This window comes from Phalangium opilio, unplaced genomic scaffold (genome assembly GCF_054372755.1).
Source record: "Phalangium opilio isolate 3A_F unplaced genomic scaffold, DU_Popi_V2 ptg000537l_1, whole genome shotgun sequence".
Classification (NCBI taxonomy): Eukaryota; Metazoa; Arthropoda; class Arachnida; order Opiliones; family Phalangiidae; genus Phalangium; species Phalangium opilio.
Window position 1 is genome coordinate 2841803 of NW_028324243.1, and position 15579 is coordinate 2857381.

A 15579-nucleotide genomic window follows, 5' to 3' on the forward strand; every position below is an offset into this window, starting at 1 on the left:
AGACGTCGGGCTCAGGCATGCATCAACACCAATGGTGCTCATTTTGAGCAACTACATTAATATGACGTTGAAGACCTTTTTTTTTTTCAATTTAATTCTTTTGTCACACCGAAATAAAGAAATTTCTAAAAATTATCATTTTTTATTGAAAGTAAAGCTTGCACGTTTGGCATATGAATTTCATCCTCACAAACAGCATCTCGACTTAAACTCTGACGTATTGAAGTACTTTTTATGCTTCGTCTGAAGAGTGTGAAAAGCTCTAGCTGTCTATCAGCGGAAGCTTGGAGGAAAAAATGTGAATTTGTAAGAATTTCTTAATTTGGAAATCAGCGATGATAGCTCATTTTAAACTACTCTTAACCTTTTGTTTACTACCCTCTTCAGACGACGCGTTAAAACCACTGCTTGCTTGAGAAAGATAGTGAGAGGCGCTGTTTGATATCGCGAGTTTCTTCTGAAAACCTGAATTTCGTTTAACCAAAATCGCTTTACGATCTGATTGTTTTTTGTTTTTGTTTTTTCAAAAGTAACAAGAGTATTAAACAAGCTATGCCTTATTAGACCAAGATTTTACGCACCGTCTGAATGGGCCCGGAGTTTAAGGACTTGTAACTCTGTAACGGTTCGGTGAAGACCAAAACCGCTTAGGAAATTTCGACTCCAAATTTTGCAAGGAATCTACTATTACAAGGAACGCATACATCTCTGAATCACCCTGTATAGTCTAAATTTCCAAAATATGTTAAAGAGGCAAACGTCAACAATAACTATATATTTAAAATGATTTTCGGAATTTCGTTTCTGAAAACCACTTAACTAGATTTAAGGTAAATTAGTGACGATTAAAATAATTAATTTCAGTGATATTTATTCAATATATTAAGAAAAACCTCCTAATTGCGTCTGGACTCGGAGAAGTTTATTTTGGTTTATCAACTTTTTTATTTTAGCATCCTCTGGGAATTTTACCACATTTAAAATACCATTAAATTCTGAAAACGGCGGTGTAACAATAGGACATAGTGCCCTAAGAGTCTTGCCTCTGAAAATGCGCAACGCTTTCGTTAATACAATTCAGAATGGAGAAATTTAATGGATTGTTACATAAAGAGTTTCGGCCCATTTTTACAAAAGAGGACGACAGACACCTTATTCATGGTACGATTAAAAGAAATTTTACATTTTAGAGCAGTCTTCAAAAACATCTATTCATTCGTATGACTTGCACGTTTATGTAATATGAAATGATGCTTCTGCCTGAATACACAGCCACACTGATGACATTTGAAGGGTTTTAAACCATTGTGAATGCGTTGATGTTTGATCAAATGACTCTTCTGCCTGAATCCATAACCACACTGATGACATTTGAAGGGTTTTTCGCCACTGTGAATGCGTTGATGCGCGATTAAATAATTCTTACGCGCACATGCATAGTTACAGTGATCACATTTGAAGGGTTTTTCGCCACTGTGAATACGTTGATGTGTGATCAAATGACTCTTCAACACACTTGCATATTCGCACTGATGACATTTGAAGGGTTTTTCGCCACTGTGAATGCATTGATGTGTGACCAAATCACTCTTACGCGTACCTGCGTATTCACACTGATCACATTTGAAGGGTTTTTCGCCACTGTGAATGCGCTGATGTGTGATCAAATTAGCCTTCTGCTTGCAGGCATATTCACACTGATCACATTTGAAGGGTTTTTCGCCACTGTGAATGCGTTGATGCACGATTAAATGACTATTACGCGTACTTGCGTATTCACACTGATCACATTTGAAGGGTTTTCCTTTAATACCCTTTATAATGTGACGTTGTAGATCTCTTTTAAATTCAGTAGAATATTTGAACGGAGTGGAACGTTTCTTCTTGAACTTTCCTACAAAAATATATAAAAGAAATATAAAAACTCCATATATCCTTTTCAATTTTGTATCAAAGATACAATAACATTCAAGTGCATTTCATAATAAACGGTCTTTAATAACAATGTCCTGAATGTAAGATTAAGAAAGATGGAAACAGAACTCGTCGAACGATACTTTCGGATAAAAATCGCAGACACCTTTATAGGCCATTCCTGATTATTCTGAGGGCCGGATTAAGCAATTTTGCAAACGGGGGCCGGGAAAATGGAACATCAAATGTTGCTGAGGGGGAGTAGTTTAACTCAATGCGCACCCAACAAGCCTTGCGCCCGGGGACCAGTGTCCCCACCTTAATCCCGTCCTGTGGTCATCGCGTGGTTTGATCGAAACTTTTGACGACACACTTCAAATGCCCAAGATTTTCCCTAATTTGGAGCAAATGCCTCACTCAAGTAAAATTTTTTCACTTTTTCACCTAGATAGCTTCCGTTTTACAATTAATTTGAAATGAACCCAAGATCACATCGGTACTGATCTGTACAAAAGAGTTGCCTCGCTAAATTTATATTGACGATTAAGAGGGGGAAAGACCATCGTTAACGCAGCTCCGGAAATGAATCGGGTTTTAAGTCGCCTAGAGCAAATCCAGAGCGATCTCAGAGCAGTTAATTGGAATACACTATGCGGAAAAAAATTGCTTGTAATTTCCGAACAGGACGACGCAGTATTACCTTCGGAATTCTTTGGATCGGCATTTTCAAACGTCTCCGAACTATTCTTTTCAGCTTCAATCGGAACTTCGGGTTCATCGATTTCCATCGAGACGGAGGTCAATTCTGATAGTTCATCTGGGTTACATTGTAGTTTAGGCACACACACTGGCACACTCAATGACCCCGGATCAGCAAACTCCCGATTTGGCAAGGACAGTTTCTCAGTTTGATTTTGTCTACTATCAGTTTTCTTTGCATCTGTCAAACTGATTCCGGATTGGTTATCATCAAGATCATTTTCTAGGGAATCGCTTTCGACATCTGCCTCAAGAGAAATATCCAAATGTTTTTCGACTTCAACATTCAATTCCGGAACACGAAATTTCAGCGACCGAGTTGTAACATCCTTTGTTGAGAGACTTTGCGATTTACGATAAGAATCGTTAATGTTAATATTGTTCTCGAGAGGTTCCCATGGCGAATCGCTTTCCGTCGTTAAGTGAGGAGACATTTCGACTTCGTTTTTGACCTCGAGGTCAGGTGAAGGCGAGCAAAGTGGCAAACTGTCACTGTTTTTCAGTCTAGCGACACTTACATTCGTAATTCGACTTATTAGCCCCATTTTTTCAGCATTTTCCAAGGTAATTTCCTCTTTTGGTTGTTGCTGCATCACAATTGAAAGGGTTAATTCCTGGTTATTCATTCCAGAATCAATTACATCAGGTTCAGTTTTCACATCATTAGCTATTTGATGTATTCCAATTTTCTTCTAGTTTTTAATTAATTAACAATAATTAAACTCGCATTCTAAACCTGATTCTCTTTCCTAAAGACCATGAAAATAAAGAATGTATTCCATACCATCAGACCTTTGATTCTCCTTTCCAACTTTTTAATGACCCAATTAAGTCTTTCAATTTCGTGTAATTGCTTATTTATCGACAATGTTGTTTTCTCTCTCTCTTTTTCCATGTTTGAAATTAAAACATTACACTAAACAAAAAAAAAAAGATTCCATTACAACCCTCAAGTTAATATTCTCGGGACTTTCTTTGGCCGAACGTAGTTTAAAGGGAAGAAGGGGGATCAGCAACAAATGTCCTCGATGGGTTTCTTTGTTAATAAAGAGAGACATGTTACCAATATACCCTGAGATGAGAGACAATCCTGATAGGTATTGTCACCAATAATCTTAACCCATAGAGGTTGGTTCTATTTTAACATACACAATAAAAATGGGTTATGGTCCTAAAACTGTCTCTTAGTTTTGAGCTTAATTTCACAATTCTAAAAAAGTTACCCTGTATGCTTTAAAAAATACCTCGGCTTCCAGTTTCCTGATTCGATCATCCTTGGCTTTTAGTTCATTGATCAGATCATCTTTGCTTAAGTGATCGTAGTTACGATTTTCCCCATCTTTCATTTCCTAAAAACAAAGTTTCCGTAATTTTCAATTTGCCTCAAACAGGGAATATTTCAATAATTTCGGAAATACCTCTTTAATCGCCACACTTTGAAGATTTACTAAACTCATTTCGGAACTTAGTAAAGGGAGTTTGTGAAGTTGTAAATCTTTCCTAAAGAAAAATATTTATTCAAACTGCAGGTGTAACAAAAACGAACAAATCAGAAGAAAGTTCTCCCCATACATTGTAACTTTCCCTATCAAAGCTTAAAGAAATATGGCAAAGCTTAACTAGTGCAAATAGGTTGTCACAACCATCACAACTAATATGGTGTAATTTTGTTCAAGACTATTGAATTCCTCAAGCGCAATTTATGAATACAACTACAACTAGCACTTATAAATTATTTATTGTGCTAGTACTTTTAGTTTTTGAAATAGCAAAAATGATCCACTCCTTTTCAAGGCATAGTAGTTTCGATAGGTTTGGATCCGTTACACGCCTTATTTACATTAAAGTTGTATTATATTCATCACTTACCAGCTTAAACGTTCGACCATAACACGACAGTCTTTCACTAAATCCATCATACTTGGCACAGTTTCCCTGTTAAGATAACCTTTATTTACTATTAGTTCGTATAGGTCTGAAAGACTGTATGCCCTATTGATCACAATCATAGCTGTCGGCGCTGACTTCATTTCAGTGAGCCCGAGCGCAGATTGAGCGAGGCTATTCAAAATAACGAATAAGCCTGAAACATTTTTGAGGTTGATCCGCTCACGATACGTTACAAAGTGAGCCTGAAGGTTCAACGGTAAAGTTAACGAGAGCTTGCTCTGAGCCCTGTTACAAATTTTATGCCTTTCTTACTACAACTAGCACTTACAAATTATTTATTCTGGTAGTACTTTTAGTTTTTGAAATAGCAAAAATGATCCACTCCTTTTCAAGGCATAGTAGTTTCGATAGGTTTGGATCCGTTACATGCCTTATTTACATTTAAGTTGGAGCCTTGTTACAAATTTTATGCCTTTCTTGAGCTCCAGCGAGGTGAATTCAAAACTACGAGCCCGAGCATTATGAAAGCAAGCTCACCGTATTGAGTCTTGAGGTTGCTAAATTAACTAGGACAAAGCTCAAGCTTGCTAAATAGACTGAGCTAGAGCTTCAGGTGAGCCCGCGAAAGATATTTGAGCGAGGTTGAGCTCGAAGCTTCGAACAGAACCCGTAAAAATTAAGAGAATGAACCCGAGCCGAGCTCATAATTTATAAAAACTAACTTAGCTTGAGATCACATTGAGCTCTTAGGAAAAATTGTTTAAATTTTGAGCCCGAGCCGAGGTGAGCTCGCTGTAGATATTTATACGACTATGCCGCCATTGATAGTGAGAAAATGTTTTTTTAGTAGGATAGAAGTAACAAGTTGGGAAACCAAAATAAACCTTTCCGAGTCGTGACGCAATTAAGAGGTTTTTCTTTACATAATTAAATATACTTGATATTAATTATTTTAATCGTCATTAATTGACCTTAATTCTATTTAAATCGTTTTAAGAAACTGTATTCCTGAAATGATTTTAAATATAGCTATTGTTGACGTTTCAATTCAAGCGTATGCCTATCTAACAATTTTTGGAAATTTAGGGTAAATAAGGCGATTGATTCACAATAATGATAAGAAAACCCGCAATTGCGTGAAACTTTGGTGGAAGCCCTGCCATTGCGAGGATAGACGTTTCTCGTAACGTTCGCTCAAATTTGCCAACTGCGAACGCGGTGACAGACAGACTCACACAGACACGTCCAGTATAATACCTCTCCGTGACGTCATCGTCACGAGGAGAGTTAAAATAGCAGAATTTTTCCTAGACTGAAAAGCTAAACCCTTGTCTCAAATCTCCTTATGCCCATACCTATAGCGTGGCCTCTGTACCCCCACCTACGGCACCATAGTCCTCCCAGCATCCTCAGTGGTTAGGTAGGGTCGTACCGGACGAAATTGTAAAGGACGCTCCCTATATCTTAAAAATATAAGCTAGTTCTCGTACATATAAAATGGCGCTACGCGGCAGCACTTGGCAATCGCCTACCGAAGGGTAGGGGCGTGCGCGAGGTGCACCGGGAGAGATATGGTGCCGCAGGTCGCCCTTCATCATTTCCAAACCATCTCAACTCCCTTATCCCTGCTAAACCGATGACGGAGAAAATACCATTGAGTTGAGAAAATTATCCCTAGAGTGGCGTTTGCGTTAACCTGCCTATAGGGGTCAGTCTGGGAAATAAGGATATTTTTTAAACTAGTCCTAGGGACCAGTGACCCCCTAGTGTTCTAAATAATAAACTGGTCTCCGGAGAGGTCCCAGCCTTTGTTCTCATATAAATTTGCAATTAATAAACTGGTCCCGAGGACCAGTAACCCCCACTTCTTGAATTAAAAAACTAGTCCAAGCAATTAATAAACTGGTTTTGGACCAGAGGAAGTGTGCTATTTCCCAGACTGATTGGGGTACGTGGGACACTTTTGGAAACATCGGGACGGACAGCTTCCAAGTTTATCACGCGATAGTGTCGCCATCTCGAAGCCTAGATAAGAATGTGTAAATACATGTATTCTTGAAATCAGTGAAATTTCCCGCCTTTCTTTTAGTTCCCTCGGTTGCACCGGGACGGCGCCACAAGCGCGTGATATAGTTAATTGGGTCTTATATCCTAGCGGATGAAAGGCCACTCTAGTGGTAATTTTCTCAACTCAATGGAAAATGTAATGGATAGCTACATAAGTTTATAAGACATGTTTCATAAGTATGACACTACCTATACATTGGAATGCTAGAGACTTACTGAGAGATAGTTCGAGAACTTACTTTTGCAGTCCATCTTCCTATTTAGTCTGTACTAAGCGGTTAAAGCGTTTGAAAGCGCCTCACCAGGCGTCGCTTTATGAGAATCTATGACGTTTCAGCTACGTAACTTCGTAACCAGCTCTCAGTAACCAGTGCCGTACTTATGGAACGTATTTTATGAACTTATGACTTGGAAGAGGGAAGTACTGGAATGGAAAATACGATACCTCTAACATAAGCCATACGTACCCAGGCGCGGGACAGGAGGGGGGCGAATTTGGTTGAACGTCAGTCTGTAGCGGCACCTAGTGTTGAAATTTATTCTTATTTTGTGAAATTCGTCTGCTTTTTTCAGTTTCGAAAAAAATAAATTCACTGACGGGCGGGAGCCGGGAGGCACGGTTTAGGCTAACTTTTCTCTTCCAAAGTTTAGCAACGCACAATTCGCAATGGTTTTTATTATTTTGACTCTGTTTAGTTATGGGGAAGTACTGCTGTTACATTAATTGTAAAAGTGACTTCTGATATCATAAAAATTTAAATAAATAAATAAAGTAAAAGATGCGGCTACTTCAAAATTACTATTAAAGGTGGCAGCACTATATGACGTTCAACCAATTGCGCAATTCCGTGTCCCGAGCTTGGGTACCGCAAGATTTCCCTTCCAGTTACTTCCCTCTTCCAAGTTTCCATAGTGGGAAATTGATTAGTAGGATAGTAGTATTCCTTCTACGGGAAAAGCAAAACCTATAATGGAGAAAATAGTATGGATTGCTACATCGTGTCAACTATTCGTAGGTAAATATTCCCCCGTTTTTGTTCTGATCAGCATCATAAATTGCCGCCTTTTCCAAAATATTGCTATTTTCGGATCTTTCCTATTTTAGAGGCCGCCTTCGATAGTTGGATTTTTTTTTAGTAGGATAGTAGTAAAAATAGTAGTATTTTTCCTAGAAACGAAAAGCTAAACCGATGAGGGAGAAAATACTATGGATAACTAAATTCTGACTAAAACGCATTCATATGGTTTTACTCTATATATAATTTATGATTATTATTAGTGATTAATGCTATATTTATAGCAAGGTTTCGCCTTGAGGGAACAAAATCCCCTGTCGCTAGGGCAGTTCTTACATGCAGAACCATACCCGTTTAAGTGAGGGTAGTTCTCGCATGCAGTGTAAAACTGCATACAAAGTCGGCCATTTGATCGACTTAAACGCGGTATGAAACTGCATTTAAAAGTCAGTCGTATAGCCAATTAAAAACTTCTGGAAAAGGCAGAAAGTTTTCCATTTGTATAAATGTATGGGGTATTAAATCGGTTTTGGAGGCCATAATATTCAAGCAGTAGATACAGACGTTTTTGTGAAATATAATAATCGCTTTTCATTAAGAGGTTTTCGAGCACCAGAACCGCATTTAACATAATCTTCTCTACCATATTTCCAAAAAATAAAATCCATTTGAACTCTAAATGCGCTCAAAATAGATAGACCACTACTGACGCCTAGTTGAGCGGCCAGTGTAATAGTCCATGGTTCCATTATGCTTGCTTATTCTCCACTGGCCTCTCAAGTAGGCCACTACTGACGCCTAGTTGAGCGGCCAGTGTAATAGTCCATGGTTCCATTTTGCTTGTTTATTCTCCACTGGCCTCTCAAGTAGGCCACTACTGACGCCTACTTGAGCGGCCAGTGTAATAGTCCATGGTTCCATTTTGCTTGTTTATTCTCTACTGGCCTCTCAAGTAGGCCACTACTGACGCCTAGTTGAGCGGCCAGTGTAATAGTCCATGGTTCCATTTTGCTTGTTTATTCTCCACTGGCCTCTCAAGTAGGCCACTACTGACGCCTACTTGAGCGGCCAGTGTAATAGTCCATGGTTCCATTTTGCTTGTTTATTCTCTACTGGCCTCTCAAGTAGGCCACTACTGACGCCTACTTGAGCGGCCAGTGTAATAGTCCATGGTTCCATTTTGCTTGTTTATTCTCTACTGGCCTCTCAAGTAGGCCACTACTGACGCCTACTTGAGCGGCCAGTGTAATAGTCCATGGTTCCATTTTGCTTGTTTATTCTCTACTGGCCTCTCAAGTAGGCCACTAATGACGCCTAGTTGAGCGGCCAGTGTAATAGTCCATGGTTCCATTATGCTTGCTTATTCTCTACTGGCCTCTCAAGTAGGCCACTAATGACGCCTAGTTGAGCGGCCAGTGTAATAGTCCATGGTTCCATTTTGCTTGTTTATTCTCCACTGGCCTCTCAAGTAGGCCACTACTGACGCCTAGTTGAGCGGCCAGTGTAAAAGTCCATGGTTCCATTTTGCTTGCTTATTCTCTACTGGCCTCTCAAGTAGGCCACTATTGACGCCTAGTTGAGCGGCCCGTGTAATAGTCCATGGTTCCATTTTGCTTGCTTATTCTCTACTGGCCTCTCAAGTAGGCCACTATTGACGCCTAGTTGAGCGGCCCGTGTAATAGTCCATGGTTCCATTATGCTTGCTTATTCTCTACTGGCCTCTCAAGTAGGCCACTAATGACGCCTAGTTGAGCGGCCAGTGTAATAGTCCATGGTTCCATTATGCTTGCTTATTCTCTACTGGCCTCTCAAGTAGGCCACTAATGACGCCTAGTTGAGCGGCCAGTGTAATAGTCCATGGTTCCATTTTGCTTGTTTATTCTCCACTGGCCTCTCAAGTAGGCCACTACTGACGCCTAGTTGAGCGGCCAGTGTAATAGTCCATGGTTCCATTATGCTTGTTTATTCTCCACTGGCCTCTCAAGTAGGTCACTACTGACGCCTAGTTGAGCGGCCAGTGTAATAGTCCATGGTTCCATTTTGCTTGTTTATTCTCCACTGGCCTCTCAAGTAGGCCACTACTGACGCCTAGTTGAGCGGCCAGTGTAATAGTCCATGGTTCCATTATGCTTGCTTATTCTCCACTGGCCTCTCAAGTAGGCCACTACTGACGCCTAGTTGAGCGGCCAGTGTAATAGTCCATGGTTCCATTTTGCTTGTTTATTCTCCACTGGCCTCTCAAGTAGGCCACTATTGACGCCTAGTTGAGCGGCCAGTGTAATAGTCCATGGTTCCATTATGCTTGCTTATTCTCTACTGGCCTCTCAAGTAGGCCACTAATGACGCCTAGTTGAGCGGCCAGTGTAATAGTCCATGGTTCCATTATGCTTGCTTATTCTCCACTGGCCTCTCAAGTAGGCCACTACTGACGCCTAGTTGAGCGGCCAGTGTAATAGTCCATGGTTCCATTTTGCTTGTTTATTCTCCACTGGCCTCTCAAGTAGGCCACTATTGACGCCTAGTTGAGCGGCCAGTGTAATAGTCCATGGTTCCATTATGCTTGCTTATTCTCTACTGGCCTCTCAAGTAGGCCACTAATGACGCCTAGTTGAGCGGCCAGTGTAATAGTCCATGGTTCCATTTTGCTTGTTTATTCTCCACTGGCCTCTCAAGTAGGCCACTACTGACGCCTAGTTGAGCGGCCAGTGTAATAGTCCATGGTTCCATTATGCTTGTTTATTCTCTACTGGCCTCTCAAGTAGGCCACTACTAACGCAAAGATGAGCGGCCCGACACCTAACCTAACCTAACCGAACCAAACCAAACCAAACCAGACCGAACCGAACCGAACCGAACCTAACCTAACCTATACTTATCTAGTTTGAAAGTTAGGACATATCTGTACTGGCCTCGCAATTAGTTTAAAGGCCAGTGTGATACTTCCATTTCGTTTTTAATATTTATTCACGAACGGCAAAGTAGCCGACGATAAAAACATAGATAAGAGACCCTAGTTTAATTTTGCGTGTTTATTCTCTACTGGCCTCTCAAGTAGGCTACTACCAACGCCTACTTGAGAGGCCCGTGTAATTGTCCACGGTTCCGTTTTGCATGTTTATTTTCTAATGGCCTCTCAACGCCTACTTGAGAGGCCCGACATGAAATTTCACCCGCCTCGCCTAAACCAAACCTAACCTAACCTGGTCTAATCTCGTTTGAACGTAAGGGCATATCTGTACTTGCCTCGCAACTAGGTCTCTTGGGACCCCTAGTTAAAAGGCCGATGTATTATTCCAACATTTCGTTTTGCATGTTCATTCTGTACTGGCCTCGCAATTAGAACACTTAAAACGCCTTGTTAAAAGGCCAGTGCATTACCCCATTTCATTTTTCCTGTTTATTCACGAAAGGCTAAGTATGCGCCTCTTTGCACGGAAAAAAGACAGTAATATAGCAATATTTTGGAAAAGGCGGAAATTTATGGTTAGTCAGCAATATTTTGGAAAAGGTGGCTAATAATGGTTAGACAGCAATATTTTAAAAAAGGCGGCAATTTATGGTTAGTCGGCACAATGTAGCAATTCATACTATTTTCTCCATCATTGGTTCTGCTTCTCCATGTAGGGGGAATACTACTATTTTTACTACCATCCTACTAAAAAATTTACCACTATGGAAAACGGCCTCTAAAATAGGAATGACCCCTATTTTCTGTATTACTGCCGTGAAAAGAGGCGCATACTTAGCCTTTCGTGAATAAACATGCAAAATGAAACCAGGGATAATTACATGGGTCTTTTATCTAGGAGTTTGTAGTCGACTACTTGAGAGGCCGGTACACAATTAAGTGAAAACAAAAAGTGGAGGGGTGTAAAAAAATTAAAGCAATGTATAAAAGTAGAATTAATAAATTTTATTTACAAATAGAGATTGCCTCGGAATTTTGAATAATCAAAAAATTATGTATCTATCCTCGATATTTGAATAATGCCTCTTGAGTAGTCAAAATGTAGCTATCATAAGCTTGGAAGAGGGAAGTAACTGGAAGGGAAATCTTGCGGTACCCAAGCTCGGGACACGGAATTGCGCAATTGGTTGAACGTCATATAGTGCTGCCACCTTTAATAGTAATTTTGAAGTAGCCGCATCTTTTACTTTATTTATTTATTTAAATTTTTATGATATCAGAAGTCACTTTTACAATTAATGTAACAGCAGTACTTCCCCATAACTAAACAGAGTCAAAATAATAAAAACCATTGCGAATTGTGCGTTGCTAAACTTTGGAAGAGAAAAGTTAGCCTAAACCGTGCCTCCCGGCTCCCGCCCGTCAGTGAATTTATTTTTTTCGAAACTGAAAAAAGCAGACGAATTTCACAAAATAAGAATAAATTTCAACACTAGGTGCCGCTACAGACTGACGTTCAACCAAATTCGCCCCCCTCCTGTCCCGCGCCTGGGTACGTATGGCTTATGTTAGAGGTATCGTATTTTCCATTCCAGTACTTCCCTCTTCCAAGATGGAAAACGGCTTTAAAATAGGAATGAGCCCCACTATTTTACAAAAGTACATAATATACGTAACATTTTGATAATAATATAATAAAATTATAGCGTTACCAAGGGCGTTTCCCCCCAGTTTAATATACATTCTTACCAGTCAGGGATAATATGAACGTTTCTCTTTTACTGTAAGGAGGAACCGTTACGGTAAAACAGAGGGAACTGCATGTCCAATTGTCCATTCGACTCGTCAATCTTCAGCAGACGACACGACATCACATTCACAGTCTATAGATCAAATTGTTCGCAGAAGCAGTGCCGTCATAATTCGCTACGGCCTCTTGAAGACTCACCTACTTAGTTGGTCCGTGAGTTTTATTTGAGACAGCAATAGCATCATTTATATAAAAGATTAGAGACGACTGTAATCATCGGAAGGTCCCTCTAAGTTATCGGTAAATTTTATTTTATATCCTGTTATTTTTTTCTTTTACGGTGGCCGTCACCGAAACCTGGCTGAAGCCAGAAACCTTGGACTGTGAAAAATCTATCCCCTCGTTTGCCTTGTTTCGGCACGACCGACTTGTCCCTACTATTGGTGGACCTGTACATTGAGTTCAGAACATATATCTTTCTAGAGTTCTATTTGGATATCGGGTTTTCGCGCTCGAGCGACCATCGTTTTTGAAATTATGGGACGGACGGATAACTTTATCATTAGGTGGTGGCGCCATCTATTTCACTTAAAAACACATATTTGTTACTATGGCGTCTGCTATAATTTCTTAATATAGATAGGAAACGTTTAGAAACCGCTATGATAATGGAAGTAAATTGCTAGATTCGAGTAAAAACAGAGAAGTAACTGCATTAACCGATAGTATATGTATTTTTGAGCTTTCGTGATAGTCAACTTGACAAAAATGATCACCGCAAATGTCTTTTTTTGGAGTTCATTCAATTCCATTAATGGCCTGACACCATTGTTTTGGTAATTCCGAATTTTTTGTAGGGAATCTTAATGGTACAGTTCAAAAAGGGTTGAACTATCAAAATATTTATTAATTTTCTATACGTATACTATATACTTATGTTACAAAACATTTTTATTTCTACCAGTGTTGACACACTTTTATACTGAGCATTTTTGAGTCTCGACCCATTTTAAAATTTAATACATTTTCACATTATGTGTTACTTTAATAACTAATAACATATAATTCCCAAGTAAAAACACGCATTTAATAAGAAATTGATCAATATTCCATTTATTAAATATCAAATTTTATTTATTAGGCTCCACTTACTGTTTTTCAATTACCTAACTTTCATATTTCGCGCTTTACTTCTTCCTAAGCCTAATTTTCAAACTCGAGCTGCGGCGATTTTGCGGGGCGCTTTCCCGCAAAATCGTGGGAAATTCTTTTAAGCTTCTCACGTAAGGCGACAGATGGCGTTAACGACTAATGATAAAGTAATGAAATTCGACGAATCCGAGTACGCGAGGAGGAAATTCAACAAAAACTCTAGAAATACATATATTAGAACTCAATGGACCTGTACACGTCACGCGAGGTCCCGCTCTTTGATCCTGTCACCTTGTCCCGCTGGTCTGTTGACCTTGGCCTCTATATTTTAACCGTTTTGTCTGGCAATGGGGCATCGGCAACCAGCAACCCGGCCTTGATTGCTCCTACCTTAGTGACTGTTTGTGCCCCCATGCAGTTTTGGTTCCCTGTGCTTTAGCTTTTTTATTGTTATTATTATTATTATTTTTTTGTTTTTTTGTTTTGTGTTTGATTTTTATTTATTATTATTATTATTCTTATTTTTTTTTGCTTTTTATTTCTCTGTTGTGTCTCGCTGTATTATTATTGTTATTTTCATTATTATTTTTTAGACGGCGGTCACACAGGGGACTTACTGGCTCAGTGACCACGCACCACCTCGCCGCTTGCTAAATAAACCGTTGCCTACGGAATAAGAATTAAGGCCAGTTCTCCGTAGGGCTTTCAGACTGTATTTCTGACATTTTAGTTCGCCTTTAATATCCGCTAGGTGCGCTCTTTGCTATCCTTCGGTGACGCGACGCTACGATTTGAATTTTTTTCCCGCCGAGCCGATGCGCTATAGGTAGACTGACTTGAAGCAACACGCCCGAAGCTGAAGGGGTGGATTACTTTCCTATCCTCTTCTTACCCGTTTTGACTGGTTTCCCCAACATATCTGTGTTAACTATGAAGAGACGAATAGAATGTAAAACCGTTATAAAAAAAGTAGAGGGTGGTGTTTGGGGGTCTTTCAAAAAGAAGTTTCGGTTGGCGCTCGTTTCCTAGAAGGCTATACGGCTTTTGTTCTCGCGCTGTGTACGATTGTCGATTCAGCTTTCACTAGTCAAATTTTTATGTTTAAATTTCGTGTTATTTAAATCAGAATGCATCTACATGTCTGTAATATAGTTCTGCAAGATAAAATCTAAGAAAGGTATGTTACGTCAAACATTTTTGGGTATATAATTACTATAATATCGGTTTAAAGTCTCGTAAGTTTACTCAAGATAGGTTTTGAAAATGGTAATTTGCTTTGGTTTACTTATTGTAAAATGCAATAAGAACAATAATAAAATACTTAAAACCTCAATGAACCAAAGCAAATTTAATTTTATGAATGACCCCTTTAAAGAAGGATAGCAAAGAGCGCCTTCACGAGAGGAAATATATCAAAGAACGATTCTTCCAGATAGGTTAAAGTCCCCCACCTTCAACCAATCTTGAACTGGCCTTAATTCTTATTCCGTAGGCAACTAAATTTTTTAAAAGATTTCACCGTGAGGGAGACGAGAAAAACCTTATTTTTGATACCCCCATGTATCGGAGATAACGTACTTTCCTTCTAAATTCGTTAGTTAATTTTAGTTTGAAGGTATTGTGTCTATTTAACGAAATTAGGTCCATTGGAAAGATAAATTTATTTAGATTAATTTAAAAGATTTCTCCGTGAGGGGGACGAGATATACCCTTTTTTTTATTACCCCTCCCATGTATTTCGGCTTTTTCAACTTTTTAATTTAATTTCTTATGTTAAATTTATCATTGTTATTATAAAAAATATATATATTAAATTTAATAATACTTTTAAAATTTCTCAATCCATTTTTCAGTTTTTGCCGTTGAAGTTCTTAAAAACAACATTTTTTTCATTAGTCTGGAAGCAATTCTGACAATTTTCCCGTCGCGAGTCCAGCAAAATATTTGGTTCTACTTTCTGTTCATATCGTCTGCTACGTTCTGACAAATCGACGGCGGTAGTAAAAGCTATGCCTCCAACGCGTAAACCTTGAAGGAGAGAGTAATGGAGTGGAAACCCCCATACCTTAAGCGTTGCCTTTGTACCCCCACCTACGGCACCATAGTCCTCCCATCATTCCCAG

General features: G+C 39.3%; 1 protein-coding gene across 7 annotated transcripts in view; it reads right to left on the reverse strand.

The window, feature by feature from the left end:
• LOC149588831 (uncharacterized) overlaps positions 1-12423 on the reverse strand; it is a 38014-nt gene extending 25591 nt beyond the window's left edge. Inside the window, exons 1-7 of one of the 7 annotated variants that reach the window (XR_016379838.1) lie at positions 4543-5167; positions 4092-4173; positions 3918-4022; positions 3458-3589; positions 2615-3365; positions 365-1894; positions 123-283 (exon numbers count right to left, since the gene is read on the reverse strand). Coding sequence is in view for 6 of the 7 variants with exons in the window: in XM_089862232.1 (XP_089718358.1) it covers positions 1209-1894; positions 2615-3365; positions 3458-3589; positions 3918-4022; positions 4092-4173; positions 4543-4703 (1917 nt within the window). In the remaining variant the exon portion in view is untranslated. Of the gene's footprint in view, positions 1-122; positions 1895-2614; positions 3366-3457; positions 3590-3917; positions 4023-4091; positions 4174-4542; positions 5174-6869; positions 7596-11567; positions 11708-12303 lie in introns of those variants that run through there. The other 6 variants (XM_089862228.1, XM_089862227.1, XM_089862232.1 and 3 more) reach the window with 6 other exon arrangements.
• Positions 12424-15579: the final 3156 nt, after the last annotated feature.